The sequence below is a fragment of the Cebus imitator genome, unplaced genomic scaffold (assembly GCF_001604975.1).
Source record: "Cebus imitator isolate Cc_AM_T3 unplaced genomic scaffold, Cebus_imitator-1.0 Scaffold513, whole genome shotgun sequence".
NCBI lineage: Eukaryota > Metazoa > Chordata > Mammalia > Primates > Cebidae > Cebus > Cebus imitator.
Window position 1 is genome coordinate 166,555 of NW_016107828.1, and position 16,914 is coordinate 183,468.

Here is a 16,914-nt window from a genome sequence, read left to right on the forward strand (position 1 = left end):
GGCGTGGTGGCGAATGCCAGAAGTCCCAGCTACTCCGGACGCCGAAACAGGAGAATCGCTTGAACCCGGAAGCAAAGGTTGCAGTGAGCTGAGCCTGCACCCCTGCACTCCAGCCTGAGCGAAACTGCCTTGTCGGGTACCCGGAAAGCAAACACTCCCAACACAAGGTGGAATGCCCACCCTCCCGCGGCTCTGCTCCGCCTTCGTCCTGGTCGCAGACGCTCCAGAACGGCCACCATTCCGGACTTGCAGGGCCTAGCCCTGCAGACAGACGCGACAGTCCCAGCGGCGGAACTCGGGACGGGGACGCACAACCAGCCAGTCTGCAGTGATGTCCCGCCTTTCCTGCGTTCCCATTGGTCCAGCCACGCAGGGGACCCGCCCATGGGACGCCGAGCTTCCGGGTACTGGGCTCAGCGAGCCACCGATTTCCGACTGGGAGTGCCCAGCTCCAAGGAGCGTGAGCGTCAGGACGCCCGCCGTCGGCACGCTCCCTTCACAGCGCCTCCGGCTCGCCCGACTGGATCGAAAGTTTGATAGGCTGGCGACTGAGGTGGCTTCGGGCACTGTATAGTCGCGGGACGCTGCCTCTGTGGAGCGGGGCGGGGCGCGTGGACTCCCTCGCGGGCGGCCAGGACCCAAGCACGCGGCTCACCTTCCGGGTGCTTCATTCGTCTGCGGATGCGATAGGCCAGGGAGGTGGTGCCACCGCGCGACGGCCTGGCGAGATTGTGACGTCAGGCGCGTAGGGGCGCCGATTGGCCGGGCGATGTGGCGCGGACTGGCGCCGGCGAGGGCGATTGGCTGCGTGGCCCGGGGGTGGGGCCAGTGGGCGGTGCGCCCAGCGGACATCGCTCATAGTCGGCGCGCTCGGGGGTCCGTGGCTGTCGGTGTCCGGAGGACGCTCAGGTACTGGGGACCGACAGCAGGGTTCGGGAGACGGGGCGAGGCGGGGAGGAAGCCCGAGGTCTGGGCCGCCCGTGAGGTCTCGGCGCGGCGGCATGGACGGCTGGGGGCGGCGGCGTGGGTCACCGGAACTGGAGCGAGGCCGAGCTGTCCCGGGCTGTGGTGGGCGCCCGCTCCCTGTGGAAGGCGGGACGTTGCCGTTCTTTGTCATTGTGTACGCACAGTCAGCTGAGGTTTAGCAACGGGTGGAATCGGAAACCGAGTCTCGGGAGACTACGAATTGCGAGTTTCCTCTTAGAGAATTCAGAACGTCAGAAACGGGAGCGTTGACGGCGCCGGTCTCCCCGTGCCTAGTACACGTGGGTCTGTGCGAGGGGTGACGGGGACACACCCAAGGCGCTGCTCTTGGGAAAGGAACAGGAGAAGAGATGGGGAACCCGCGTGGATGGAACCAGGTCTTTTTTTTTGGGTTGGGTGATGTGTTCCCGCGTCTGCTACACGGCGTTTTCTTTAAACACCTAAGAAGACGTATTCGTTTTATCTTGTGATTAAGAAGTTTAGTCTTAAAATCTGAATTCTGAAAATCCTGAAAGCAATTGTCATTGCCCCGGGGCGGTGGTGCACACCTGTAATCCCAGCCCTTTGGGATGCGGGGAGTGGAGGATCGCTAGACCCCCGGAGGCGGAGGCAGAGGCTGCTGTGAGCCTAGATCACGCCACTGCACTCTAGCCTGGGCGACAGGCATAGCAAGACCCGGCCCTATCCCCCCCAAAAAAAATTCACGTCAAAAAAGTCTAGTAATTAATAATAACGAAGTCTATCTTAGTGGTCACCTAATATACAATTGGCCCACTGTATCTTTGGAGTCCATATCCATGGATGTGACCAACTGCACATTATAAAATATTTGGAAAAAATTTTATCTGTACTGAATATATACAGACTTTTTCTGTAAACGATACAGCATAACTACTTAGGTAACACTGACATGTTTTAGGTATTATCTACAGATGATAATGTAACGTTCAGCCCGTATCAGTAACAGAGACTTTGGAAAAATTCACTGATAGATAGTTTCACCATTGTGGAAACGGAGTGCACTGACACAGAACTAGACAGTGATGCAGCTGGGCTTTCTGGTCTATCCAGTTGCTTGTAGGCTATTGCTCCTGTTGCTTCAGGACTAAACCTGGACAGTGTGTTACTGTGCAGAATAATCTGGGCAGTTGTAACGCAGCAGCAAGTATTTGTGTATCTAAATGTAGAAAAGGTGATGTGCTAGGATGTGTCAATGGTTACAACATCATTAGGCAACAGGAATTTGTCAGTTCTGTTATAATTGTATGGAACCACTGTAGTATATACAGTCCTGTACTTTACAGAAACACCATCATACAACGTGTCTGTATACAATAGGATATACACAGGTGATACGTAAATACTATTCCATTTTATATCTGGAACTTCAGCATCCTCAAATTTTGGTAGCTGTGGGAGATCCTGCAACCAACCCCCATAGATACCAAAGGATGACTGTATATGAAACTAGCCTATAGAAGTTGGAAATAGGCCAGGTGTGGTGGTTCACACCTGTAATCCCAGCACTTTGGAGGCTGAGGCGGGCAGATCACCTGAGGTCAGGAATTCAAGTCCAGCCTGCCCAACATGGTGAAACCCCATCTCTACTAAAAATACAAACAATTAGCTGGACATGGTGGCAGGCATCTGTAATCCCAGCTACTTGGGAGGCTGAGGCAGGAGAATCACTTGAACCTGGGAGGCGGAGGTTGCAGTGAGCTGAGATTGCACTATTGCACTCTAGCTTGGGCAACAAGAGCAAAACTACATCTCAAAAAAAATTTTTTTTGGAAATAAATTTTCTTTTAATTGAGGCTAACTCTGAAGTGAACTTCCTTTTCACATTACTTTCTCTCTTGATTTGTTATAATCATTAACCTTATTTGAGATTTTTTTGTATTAGATATCAATATCTCCATCATCACTGACTCCTGACTCATGCATATGTACACACACACCCTAGATCCTATATGAGTTTAAAACTTTGTATTAAGTAGCTGTTTAAACACTTTGTGTACATTCTGCGGTATGCTTGAACTCTGTTGAAAGTATTTCAGTAGGCCGGACGTGATGGCTCACACCTATACACCCACACTTTGGGAGGCCAAGGCAGGCGGATCACCTGAGGTTAGGAATTGAGATCAACCAGGCCAGCATGGTGAAACCTCATCTCTACTAAAAACACACAGATTAGCCAGGCATGGTGGCGCAAGCCTGTAGTCCTAGCTACTCAGGAGGTTGAGGCAGGAGAATCAATTGAACCCAGGAGGTGGGTGTTGTAGTGAGCTGAGATTGCACCATTGCACTCCAGCCTGGGCGAGACAACAAGACTCCATCTCAAACAAAAAAGTATTTCAGTAAAATCTATATATTTGAAATAGAGTCACATAGAAAGTAGAGCACGTGGGATCCTCAAAATATATTATGTAGAAAAATCAAGACACAAAAAAATTATAATTCATTCAGAAATAAAGGGGAGGAAAATAGAGAAAATTAAAAACTTCAAAGTTGTGCTATGTAAAGGTGCTCTGAAGGATACAAAAGTTAGAGAGCTTAGAAGCTGCTGGACATAGATGTGTAAATGTGTGTCACAATACAGAAATACTCTAGTAAGTGCTTTATGTTTAAATCACATGGGAGGGATTAATTGGGGCTCAGAAAATTAATGCTTGATGCACTAAGGTAGAGATGGGCCAACTATGGCCCACAGGCCAAATCTGGCCTGCTGCCTGTTGTTATATCCTATGAGCTGAGGGGTTTTCTCATTTTTAAATGGCCGGGGAAAAACTAAAATATTTTGTGACACATGAAAATTAAATGTAATTCAGATTTCAATGTCGATAAATACTGGCATGCACCCACACTCAGTTTACATATTGCCCAGTTCGCCCATTGCCTATGACTGTTTTATTGTTACCAAGACAGAATTTATACTACCTGGCCCTTTATAGAGGAAAACTTGCCAGGCACTGCCTTAAAGCATGTGTTGAATATAATGAATTAAGTTTTCTCCTGTTTAACTAGAATTGTAATTAGCTAAGTACTGCCCTGGGGGAAATTTACAGAACTCATGCAAATCATTTTTCTGTTCAGGAGCTTGGGTTGAGAAAAAGTGAATTAAATCTTACTGTGACATTGGTAGGAGGGTTACTGAATGTGTGACACATGAATTGTGCCTTGAAAAAATGGATTTCGACTAAGATTGGCCTGTGGCATTCTTGAGAAACTGTGCAGAGACAAGCAGTGGGAATTCCATTCAGGATAGCGATGGGAGCACATTATAGAGATGACAGAAGCTGGTGTGGAAAAACAGGATGGAAAGTTAGGTTGGGGCCAAACCAGGGAAGAAAAGTACACTGGAGAAAGGATTGAGGATCAAGTGCTGCAGAGGATCTCGAATGTAGACTAGAATGTTGAGCTTGGCATTTAGGAGCACGGCTATGGTAAAAAGGCCAGCCATGAAGCCTGTGGGAGCAATAACGACTGAGACAGCCTGTGCCGCCTGCTGGCAATGTTCTTGGGGCCCCGATGAGGATGCAGAGTGGTACAGCTACGGATGGGGAAGCTGTGTAATTATTTTTCTGACATTCAGAAAAATATGTGGTGGACTTTCTCTTTTCTTTCAATATTAGTGTTCTAGGACAGATCAGACATTTTGTAATGATGCCTGAAATAAACACTGACCACCTCGACAAGCAACAGGTTCAACTCCTGGCGGAGATGTGTATCCTTATTGATGAAAATGACAATAAAATTGGGGCTGAGACCAAGAAGAATTGTCACCTGAATGAGAACATTGACAAAGGTACTGCTTTGAAATATTCTTTGTTATAAAGCGATTTGTGTAGGCATACCCGATTTGCTAAGAAGAGCACTTTGTTCAAGACAGTGCAGTCTTTAATAATACTGTATCTTCTCTTTGGTTCCAGTTTGTTAAATAGTGTAGTCATAGCATCTTCTTTGCTGTTCCCGTTACAGCGATTTCTCTTCACATTATGCCTTTTACTCGGCTTCTTCAGAGTTTTATTCTGGATTCATAAAAGAAGCAGCAGACTAACCCTGACATGCAGCAGCAGCCTAGCTTCTAATCTTTCGAAAGAATTGAGAGGAGCAGGCACTGTGCGGGGAAGCGTCTGCCTTCGCCACTTTCCGAGAATTGAATGTCCTTGATAGGGAACTGGACTGCAGGAAAGGAGCCACCAGCATCACCCTTTCCTTCACTTGACGGCCAACTTCCTGGCCCAGTGCAGCACTCTTCCTCACCACAGCCATGCAGGGACTATGCATCCGGATAAACTGTGTGAATAAGCAAAAGCAACAGCAAGTTACTAATGTTATTCTGAACTGCAAGGAGAGAATTGGGCGAATAGCTGATACTTAAGGCTAAATTAATTATTTCTTTTGCTTTCAGGATTATTGCATCGAGCTTTTAGTGTCTTCTTATTCAACACTGAAAATAAGCTTCTGCTACAGCAAAGATCAGATGCTAAGATTACCTTTCCAGGTTCGTACACTTAGTGTACAATATTTTGTTTGTACATTAATTTGACTTTTTATCATTCTGAATTTCTGGAGCCAAGGTCAAAAAGGGAAATCCTGTGAATGGCATATTTTATATTCTACATAAAGTAAGTTTATACTATGAGTGCAACCTAATAAACAGCAATAAAGAATAAGAGCTAGTGAGCAATTGAGCAATGTGTATATATTTATATTTTTTATCTTTAATCTGTATTTTCTGGTTAATCTGGTTAAAGAAGCATTAATAAGGAACTTACCTACAAATGAAGTCTGTCTCACAAAACAATGACTGATAGCCCATTATAACTGATTTTAGAATCCCTTTTTTTTTTTTTTTGTGATGCAGTCTTGCTCTGTTACTCAGGCTGGAGTGCAGTGGTGCTGTCTCGGCTCACTGCAACCTCCATCTCCCAGGTTCAAGCAATTCTCCTGCCTCAGCCTCCCAAGTAGCTGGGATTACAGGTGTGTGCCACCATGCCCAACTAATTGGAATAAAATTATGTCTTAAACAATATGGTTCCTAGCGGAGAGACAACGGGAAACTTCTTTTTTTTTTTTTTNTCCCAAGTAGCTGGGATTACAGGCGCGTGCCACCATGCCCAGCTAATTTTTGTATTTTTAGTAGAGACAGGGTTTCACCATGTTGGTCAGGCTGGTCTCAAACTCCTTACCTTGTGATCTGCCTGCCTTGGCCTCCCAAAGTGCAGGGATTACAGGCATGAGCCACCGTACCTGGCCTGATTTTAAAATTGTTAAAAGTCATTTTATTTGGCCGGGTAAGGTGGCTTACGACCGTAATCCCAGTACTTTGGGAGGCCAAGGCAGGCAGATCACAAGGTAAGGAGTTCAAGACCAGCCTGGCCAACATGGTGAAACCCCACCTCTACTAAAATACAAAAAATTAGCCAGATGTGGTGGTGCACACCTGTAGTCCCAGCTACTCCAGAGGCCGAGCTAGGGGAATCACTTGAACCCGGAACCGAAGGTCATGCCACTGCACTCCAGCCCGGGCAACAGAGCTAGACTCCATCTCAAAAAAAAAATTATTTTATATTTCTGCTACATATAAACTTTCCTGATCTTTCAGACCTACTTTGAAGAAAAGTTGATCTGTCTCTATTAACATTTTCCAGGTTGTTTTACCAATACTTGTTGTAGTCATCCATTAAGTAATCCAGGCGAGCTTGAGGAAAATGACGCCCTTGGAGTGAAGCGAGCAGCGCAGAGGCGGCTGAAAGCTGAGCTAGGAATTCCCTTGGAACAGGTAACTGGCTGTGCTACACAACCAGACAAACTGAAACCTAAACATACTCTAAAACATTTTTAATAAAATGTTTAAATTCAAACGTAGTTCTCTGCTTGGTAACCTCCTGAATTATGAGTTACTCCCACAAGCCATCTGGAGTAAAGGTTATTTAAATTTTAATGTCTTAATGTAACTTGTCAAAACTTAGCTCAGTACTGGGATGGATTGATCTGTTAACCACTGTGTAAGGTTGAATATTTCTATAATTGATCAAATCAAAGATGAATATTTTCAAGTGAGAGTGACAGCTCTGGTAGAATTTGACTAGTGAGTTTTCACCTGAGTACTTCTCTCCCCATCAAAAAAAGCTGAATATTTTCATTTGGAAATGCTTAGGAATGCTTAGGAAATGCTTAGGAACGATAAATCTAACTGGTTTAATTGAAATAATTTTTTTTCTTGGAATTGTCCCTTTTAAATAAGACTTGGATACAGAAAGTACTTCTTATATATAATCTCCAAAAAGCAGTCTTAAAATATGAAAAAGAAGAAAGTCACATTTTTAGTTTGAGTGACTGCCCCTTTTTTTAATATTTAAAAAAATAAAAAACAACTTACCTGTTTGGTCCTACAGGGAAAAACACAGACACTTGAAACTAATAATGTAATCTTTTTCCACATATAATATTAAGATTACCATATATTGTTGATAGGAGAGTAACACTTTAAAAGTTGTAATTCTACGGCCGGGCGCGGTGGCTCAAACCTGTAATCCCAGCACTTTGGGAGGCCGAGGCGGGTGGATCACGAGGTCAAGAGATCGAGACCAACCTGGTCAACATGGTGAAACCCTGTCTCTACTAAAAATACAAAAAATTAGCTGAGCATGGTTGCGCGTGCCTGTAATCCCAGCTACTCAGGAGGCTGAGGCAGGAGAATTGCTTGAACCCAGGAGGCGGAGGTTGCGGTGAGCCGAGATCGCGCCATTGCACTCCAGCCTGGGTAACAAGAGCGAAACTCCGTCTCCAAAAAAAAAAAATGTTGTAATTCTAAAGTTATACTTCTGTTCAAGATACCGCTGTAATATGGTGAGCTAATTTTAGATTTTTTTTGTTACTGTGGCTGATGTTTTTATTTTTATTTTTTAATGTCTTAGGTTCCTCCAGAAGAAATTAATTATTTAACACGAATTTACTACAAAGCTCAGTCAGATGGTATCTGGGGTGAACATGAAATTGATTACATTTTGTTTGTGAGAAAGAATGTAACTTTGAATCCTGATCCCAATGAGATTAAAAGTTATTGTTATGTGTCAAAGGAAGAACTAAAAGAACTTCTGAAAAAAGCGGCCAATGGTGAAATTAAGATAACGCCATGGTTTCAAATTATTGCAGAGACTTTTCTCTTTAAATGGTGGGATAACTTAAATCATTTGAATCAGTTTGTTGACCATGAAAAAATACACAGAATGTGAATATGTAGGTGAATGATTACTGAAAACCTTCTCTATTTAACAAACTTAGAATGACTTTTTCAGTTTAAATTTAGTTCACTATCATCAGTGTAATATATACACTGACACTTTATAACTTGTGTAGAAAAAACTAACAATTTGTATCACACACCCTGGATATGTGTTCTGTTTCTAAATGACATTTGTGAGAGATTATTGTAAAATGAGAGAGATCAAATAAAAATTTAATCTGTGTAGACACATGCGTATGGCAAATTTGAACAAATGAGTGAAGCCCTGTGTTTTTAGTAAGCTGTGATAAACATTTCTGGAGCACTTGCAGAGCACTTGCTATTTGCCAGATACTTTGTGTCGCTAAATTTTTATCATAGTTCAGAAAAATGTGCAAAAGAAACTATTGCTTAGCTCCTTCAAAACAGTCCTAATTATCTTTCATATTAACAGATCAAACTAGCAGGGCAGGTTCAAGGGAAATTAAATGATGTGGACCCTAAGTTTTATCATTCTGAGTTGATTATGTGGTTTATTCATTCTGGAAATATGTTGATACTTAAAGTCAGCCATGGCTTTTGATAAGTGACATTGATTAGGTTAAATCTTCTTTTAAATAGTATTTGCCAGTTAGCAAAGTCTGTGTTCTCAGAATTACAGTGGGCACAGAGGTGTTCATAAAATGGGAATTGAGTCCCACTCAACAAAAGTTGTTTAATCTTGACCTGTTGGCATTTGGGCTGGATAAAATCTTTGTGGTAGGGGTCCATCCTGTGCATTATAGGGCGATGAGTAGCATACCTGGACAGCACAGCAGATGCTGTTAGCATCCCTCTCTCATGACACCCAGAATTATTCCAGATGTTGCCAGATGCTCCTGGGGGCCAGAGTGAACGCCCAGCTGAGAACCATGGTCCTACAGAGTCAGGCGATATTGTAGAGAGAAACAATGACAAAAGTCAGTGTTCATGTTAAATAGATTTAGATTATGGAATGTGTATACTAATGTTAAAAATTGTACCTTGATCAATGTACTTTTATAAACTTGCCATAGATACCAAATTTGAAATCTCAAGACAGCTTTATTGTTCTTAAATGCTATATAATAACAAATGAAAATTTATTTCTTACAAGATTAAATGTTTGTTAAATTTAATAGAATGATTCATTTATGGTTAACTTTGGACAATTTATAATTTCAGACAAGACTGTAGCACCTATTTTATTGAAAAGTAAAAAAATTGCATTTTAATACTGTGTCTAGTTTGTTAAAATTTTAATACACTGATAGGGTATTGCCTATATAGTTTCTGTTGCATTTATAATATTGTTTCTAATTTTTTTAGTTTTATTTTCTAGGAAGTTTTAGACCAAAAGCCACATATAATTAGTTACATAATAACTATGAGTTGCCAGTGGCTACTGAATTGGACATCGGCCTTAGACTCTTACTGACACCTTGTAAGTAGAGTTAGATATTACTGTTTCTACATTACTAGGATGCCATCCAGAAAATCGAAGTAGGAATGTTTTTTGACCTGACAAACTCCTTAGAATTCTTTCATCTTTTATAAAGAGGAGTATCCCTCTCTTAGACATAGCTGCTTATGACCCCAAGGGCAAAATGTGTTGGTTTTGAGCTTGAAAGCTAAATGATACCTAGAATTCTTTTTTTCTCAGTGTTTTAAATTCTTAGTCTTCAACATGTATACTTGTTTGATTCTGGTCAAACCATTGCCAACTCCTTTAAGGACAAAGAGAGATGACTTTCTATAAAATTGGTAATTCTGTTTCCCTGCCTCTATTATGAAGCGAACAAGACCAAAACAGAAAATGGTATAGTTGGAAGGAAGACACATTTTCTTCTTCTTTGGCCCTGACGTGTGGGTCAAGTCGAGGTTGTTCCTCTAGTGGGTCTCTGTGGTGTGGAAGCCGCCCTGCGCCTGCTCCCTGGCGGGTGCTTGTGCAGCACTTTCATCATCCCATTTGGGTCTGTCTGTTGGGCTCTCACTAGAGTTGGGAATTCGTCGTGGGATGAGGAACTCTAGATCCCCGCTTGACCAATGGGATATTCTTTTTATTATTTCAGATACACCTCCCCTTCACCCTTCCTCTCTGGGTGCTTTTTCAGCCCTAAGTATGTACTTACACATTTTACAACATTTTATATCATGAACTGAAGTACGTATTTGTGTGCATTCAGATATCCAGACAACTTTCTACTTTATAATTTTGACACATGCTTTATACTTATTTATCATGTACATGCTTAAGACTACCAAATGTAAATCTCCAACACAGCATTCTCTGCTTTATATGCATATAGGTGAATGCATAACTGATGTATCCAGAAAGTAGAATGTTATTTGGCACTAAAAAGAAATAAGCTCTCAAGCCACGAAAAGACAGGGAGGAAAGTTAGATGCATGTTGCTGAATGAAGCGTGAAAAGGCTACCCATCCTGAAGGAGTCCAGTCCTCCAACATTGCAGTAAAGGGAAAACTGGAAACAGTAAAACGCCAGGGGCCAGAGGGGAGGGAGAAATGATTGGGTAGGGCACAGGATTTTTAGCAGTGGAACTCTTCTGCATGATACTCCACTGGTGGATATCATTATTCATTCATCAGACCTGTAGAATGTCCAACACCAAGAGCAAGCCTCATGCAAACTGGACGCCAGGTGATAATGATGTGTCGATGCACGTCTATTGGCCGTAAGAAATGGACCACTCTGATGGGGATGTTGATAGTGGGGGAACCTGGGTGTGAGGAGGGGCAGTGGGTCTATGGAAACTCTGTACCACTCAATTTTGCTGTGAACCTGAACTGGTTTGAAGAATAAAATACATTAAAATTTGGGTGTTAAACACGAAAAGGAGCTTAACCTCATTAATCTCTGAGTAAATGCAAATTGGAATCCAAATTTAAAGGACCAACATCACCAAGTGTTGGCAGGATATAAAGTAACTGCTAAGCACCGTGTATGCTACTGTGGAGCTGTTGGACACTGTCTAAAGTCAGACGAGTCGGACCTGGTGGGAGACGAATATGGATGGTTCTGCCTTCTGTGGTTTCCGTTCTACTAACTTAGCAGAGAAGTGATTCAGCATTATTCTTGAGCTGGGAAATCACTGACATATTCATTGTTGGAGAAACTAGGTGTTTCCTAGATTTTCATGTGCTGCCCTATAAGGTGATGCGGTGTGGGTTCAGGGTGATGCTTGCTCATGGAGTTCTTTACTACATGCCCAGTCTCTAGCCTGGGGACGCCCCTGCAGAACAACTATAATGAGTACGTCAGCCTTGGTGTTCACGCAGTCGGATGCTGTCATGCTGCGGGAGCAACCAGCTATACACAGCAGTGTGAATAAATCCACAGAGCCAGTCTTGATTCAAAAGGCACATGTGATTCCAGTGAAATAAAAGTCAAAAGCAGACAAAATCAATTAAGATGTAGGCCAGAATAGAGGCTACTTCCATGGGGCACAGGGAGCTTTGTGAGATGGTAAAAATATTCCCTATGTTGATAGGATGTTAATTACATGGATGAATATGTTAGGATTGATCGAAACAATTTGTGCAATTTTAAGTGACAGCTTAACACAATATAGAATCAGTGAGCTCTATAGAATATAGCTCAGCACTGAGAGAATCAGTGGAGGTCAAGTGGCAACTCACCTTGACAGGAATGGAAATGGAGGCACTTCTTGCCACTGCATCTTGGTATCAGAGTGGCAAGGAAAAGCAACGAAGACGCACGCTGCATGGGTTGGGGCTCCACTCAGAGAAGACAGCAAGGTCAGCTCCCACAGTGTGCATTGGTCCCTATGTGGTGGGCCCCTCCTAGCAGCTGACGTGGCATTGGTTGACATGACACACTTCTGTGCCATAGGAAAAGAACTCTGTCGCCACATCACGGGGAACAGAAGTGGCAGCTGGGTTAGTCGTGTGCTGCTTGATCACATTCCCTTACACAGATTAAAAGGAACACACAGAGTCTGAACAAGAAAGGTGTTCCCAGGCCAGGTAACACCAACTCCAGCTGTGAGGCCTTGCTTGCATCTCAGCATGTCCACATGCTTTCCCCTCCCCTGGAACTTGCATTCCCTTAGTCTGCACCTGGCTGAATATGACTTGTTCTTAAACCCTTGGCTTAAATGTCATCTCAGATAATCCTCCCAGGACTAATATCTGACTCACAAGCATGCAGTGGGAGCTCAGTGACTTTGAGTAAAATATGAATGAAAACAAGCATGTACTCAGGGATCCCGCAAGGCTACATCACTTGTGCACAGACTACGCTCTCAGCAGCCGTAACTCCCACATCAAAGGCCGTTCGTGCTTCCCTTCCGTTAATGGCAGGCCAGGTGGGCCAGGCAGTGGCACAATGCACCTCCCAAGCACACCAAAAAAAAAATCTAGGAGAAGAATGCTGCGTTTCCCAAGGGGCTTTGCCCAGTTCCAGTGAAGGAGCAGAGAGGCTGAGAAACAGGCACTTCCAATAGTGCCTCTACTGGACAGGAATTGGGGAACAGACCAGGTGTGAGGGCTGCCAAGGGCAAGGCCCACCAGAGCTCCCCACTCTGGGGAAATTGCTGGGAAGAGGAATTTAGGGCCAGCCTGGAACTGGCTGAAAACCTGTTTTTATTAGGAAAGTCTGAGATAGCTGTTTCTCTAGTTCCTTGCAGAAAACCATTATCTGGAGAATGATAGCACATCACAGACTCCAAACAACCCCTATGGCTTTGTCATACACAGCATCCAGAGCTTGCTGGATGTCCAGCCGGTGGGAGGCAGGCCAGCGCAACCAAGTGGCCAGCATACAAGAGCCAGCAGCAGTGACTTCAGGGCCCAGAGAACGTCGTCAGCAGCCACAAACCTCCGACACAAAGCTTCACATCAAGGAAATAAAGTCATGACAATTTTGAGAGGAACTGGAATTTTTTTTTTTTTTGCGGGGGTGTGTAGCTGTTTTTTATTTCAGGGAGACAGCAGGGGAGGGGGCTCAGTCTTTCTTGGCAACAGCTTTCCTCGTGGCGGCCAGGACATTGCTCAGCTCCTCCCGCTTCCTCTTGGCCCAGATGTGTGTCCCCACCCTTTTCTTGATGAACTTGAGGGCCCGTTTGTCCTTGGAGACCTTCAGCAACTCCATGGCGCGCCGCTCGTATGGGGCAAAGCCACACACCTCCCGGATCGTGTCCCGCACGAACTTGGTGTGTTTGGTCAGACGCCCGCGGCGGCGGCTGTGCCTGGGCTTGCTCGCGTTCTTGGTTACCTTGTGGCCCTTGTTGAGGCCCACGGCCATAGGATACCGAAGAGCCATGGCTGCTACTCTCCAATGGCGACCGTGGCGGAAGGGCTGGCCTGGAAATTTATTTTTAAAGAACCAATGGGCCTGAATTTGAAGGATGCCCCTGAGAGCCATGGGCCCCGGCAGAGAATCACTGCTGGGGTCTCTGTATCTTATCGCAAGAATTTTAGCACTGTGTCCAGGACATAGTTGGCACTCAATAATTCTTAGCTAAAGGGAGGAAAGTAGGAAGAGAAGATAGAACAGAACGTCTTGCATGTGAATTTTTTTTTTTTTTTTTTTTTGAGACGGAGTTTCCCTCTTGTTACCCAGGCTGGAGTGCGATGACACGATCTCGGCTCACCGCAACCTCCGCCTCCTGGGTTCAGGCAATTCTCCTGCCCCAGCCTCCTGAGTCGCTGGGATTACAGGCACGTGCCACCATGCCCAGCTAATTTTTTGTATTTTTAGTAGAGACGGGGTTTCATCATGTTGACCAGGATGGTCTCGATCTCTTGACCTCGTGATCCACCCGCCTCGGCCTCCCACAGTGCTGGGATTACAGGCTTGAGCCACCGCCCCCGGCCGAATTTTTTATTGAGGAGGTTTGAGAGGCGGCCAAAAGGCCTGGGGAGGCCTGTGTTCCTGGCTTTAGCCTGTTGGTTGAGCAAAGACCTTTCTGTTCCCAGGGAGAATAGCCCTTCTCAGTTTCATTACAGACAGTGTTCTTCATAGTCCTTATGTTACTTTCAGAAGGAAGAGAAGGAGACTTCGTAGACCTATTTAAGATTGAAAGATGCTTTTATTTAAAATCTTTGCCATTTTTATACTTCTGGCCAACAATAGGAATTCTTAGAATTTTTGAAATTTACAACTTAACCATGACATGTGAACATCCTAAGGTACACACGTCATTGGAAACATCCCATGGAGAAGCTACAATGAAAGCCATAAGACTCTAATCTGGCTCTGTGACCACGGTTTGCAGCTTGATTTGAGAGACATAACCTGCTGGCTAGGCACGTAGTGATTGATTCTTGTGCTAGGAAGCCCAAGATGTGACATGGTGGCCCACTTCACAGGCAGCATGTTTACATATAAGTGATTTCAGGAGGCAAAAAACAGATTACACTTTTAAAAGTAATGGCAAACATCATTCTTAATTTAGGGTCTCAATAATTTACAAATTTGTGTCTAGAAATTTGGGCATAGAAATTTACCCAGAAGAATTAAGAGGAATATATATGCAGGGGGTAGAAATAGGATCCCAATTCAGAGAAAAGGGAGTTGTTCTCAGGGAACCAAGACAGGGAAAGCTTAAGAATAAGTCAAGAAGAGAAGAGCCGAGGTAGTGAACTTGGGGCAAGAGTGAAACCAAATTGCTGCAGAAAAATATTAAACAGTGATACAGGGATAGTCTGTTGGCTTGAAAATATTAGCCCATAATGGCAGTGTAACCAGAAATGCTACTTACAGCATCATGGCACAACACAGGCATCCCGTGGCTAAGGTTTCCTGGCATCTTGTCACAACCACTGGGCCTTCACCTTGGCCATCCGTGAGCCGTGGGCTCAAGTCTTAACAGGTTGGTCCCATTGATTGTAAGGGCCCTCTGGTCACTGAAGTTTGGCCAGTTAACATCTAGCCATTTATGAATCTTGTCAATAATTATTGCAAGATGCAACATAATGGGAACAACTATTCATAAAAATATATGTATATACATATATACAACAGAAACATTTATGCCTATTGTTATTCAGACTCCTAGAGGAATAACATCTTAAACCTTATTTTTAAGTCTTTTATTTTTTGCCATTCATTTAATTAATTTTCTGTTACAGTTTCAGAGCTTGGGTTATTCCTGAGCCTAAATAAAGGTGGTTAAATACCACCCAGTTGTACAGAATAGAGGACCAAATGATAGAGAAAATAGAGAAGTGAGTGTTAGAGGAAGAGCAGTAGTCTTCTCATGGCTGAAAATTAAAGCTAAGTCTAAGATTGGCCCCTATTCACATGGACATGGGGCCCATTTTAAGAATGAACTTACATTTCTTTCACATATATTCAGCTCTTCACATTTTCTATTCTTTTGTTAGATGTATCAAGCTGTGCTTTTCAAGGATTTGTCAATTTAATGCAAATTACCAAATTTAGTGGTGTAACGTTTCTCTACATATGATCTTAGTATGTTTGTAATGTCTTCCTTTTTTTTTTTTAAACGTTTTCTTTCCAAAATCTTTATCTCGCAATAGCATATACAGAAGAAAATGGGTTATCTCAAATATGGCAAAAACTGCATTAGATAGCTTTGGAATAAAACATTTAAAAGCTTATAGTGATCCCAGCACTTTGGGAGGCCGAGACTAGCACATCACTTGAGGAATCTGAGACCAGCCTGGGTGACATGGTGAAACCCATCTCTACAAAAAATATATATAAAAATTAGCCGGGCATGCTGGCTCATGCCTGTGATCCCAGCACTTTGGGAGGCCAAGGCGGGCAGATCACTTGAGGCAAGGAGTTTGAAATCAGACTGGGTGACGTAATCCTAGTCTCCCAAAGCGCTGGGATTACAGGCATGAGCCACTGCACCAGCTACCGCCTTAGGAATATACTAATATCTTTTTGATGCAAATTGAACTTTTCATTCAGGGTTAAATCAACGTGAGCTAAGTAAATGGTTAATAATAGGAGTAGATTTACATGCTTGCATTTTTTTTTTTTAATTTACTTACAACTGTTTGTGGGAAAGGGCAGTAAAGATGCTGAGTACAAAAACTTTGTATTTATTTGCAGGGCGTATCTGAATATTTTAATTTAATTAAATAACCAAAGTTCCAAATTATAAACCTGCAATCATGGACAGACATGGGAGTTTAAAGATTGCGTGGCTTGACCAAATATTGGAGGTGAGTAGTATGGATTCAGTAGCAAACTGCAGATTCATTTAGGAGGGCTGCTGTCATCAGCCTTAAGATATCAATCACGTACGTGTCATTTTACTTATTACTGAACACTTCTCACTGAGTACTTGTTCTAGAAGCCCTCCCAAATTAATTATCCCTTCTAAACTTTCCCAGTAGGATCAAGAGCCTCATCTTTTGTGATCATAGCTAAAGTGTTAATCCTGTCATGATTTATATAGAGAAAAATAACCTTATTAGGGAAAGTTGTTTGTATTTTCCTCACTGCCAAAATTTTATTGATCACAGTTTTCCAAATATGGATTTGAATATCATCTCTTAGATAGTTACAGAAATTTTAACCCATGTTATCAAATGTTAGGAAGTGGTTATAGTAGAAGCTTGTTCTTTGGAATTTTGTTTTTTTTTTTTTTTTTTTTTTTTTTTTTACGGAGTTTTCTCCGTGTCACCCAGGCTGGAGTGCAATGGCTCTATTTCTGCTT

At 43.2% G+C, this 16,914-nt stretch overlaps 2 protein-coding genes across 3 annotated transcripts; one reads left to right on the plus strand and one right to left on the minus strand.

Moving 5' to 3' along the window:
* The first annotated feature begins 408 nt into the window (after nt 1-408).
* Nucleotides 409-11,084, plus strand: IDI1 (isopentenyl-diphosphate delta isomerase 1). Of its 2 annotated transcripts, none has more exons than XM_017514060.2 (5): nt 409-909; nt 4,611-4,789; nt 5,396-5,488; nt 6,639-6,769; nt 10,029-11,084. In XM_017514060.2, the coding sequence occupies exons 1-5, from the start codon at nt 770-772 to the stop codon at nt 10,056-10,058; spliced, it is 573 nt and encodes a 190-aa protein (XP_017369549.1). In that variant the 5' UTR covers nt 409-769; the 3' UTR covers nt 10,059-11,084. The 2 variants fall into 2 exon arrangements, with proteins under 2 accessions (XP_017369549.1, XP_017369546.1); XM_017514057.2 differs by lacking the exon at nt 10,029-11,084 and adding an exon at nt 7,908-9,468 and having other exon boundaries at nt 416-909.
* Nucleotides 11,085-13,176: 2,092 nt separating this feature from the next.
* On the minus strand, nt 13,177-13,598 carry LOC108292916 (60S ribosomal protein L36-like). Its single transcript, XM_037733299.1, has one exon. It carries the CDS (start codon nt 13,536-13,538, stop codon nt 13,221-13,223), a length of 318 nt encoding a protein of 105 aa, XP_037589227.1. The 5' UTR covers nt 13,539-13,598; the 3' UTR covers nt 13,177-13,220.
* Nucleotides 13,599-16,914: the final 3,316 nt, after the last annotated feature.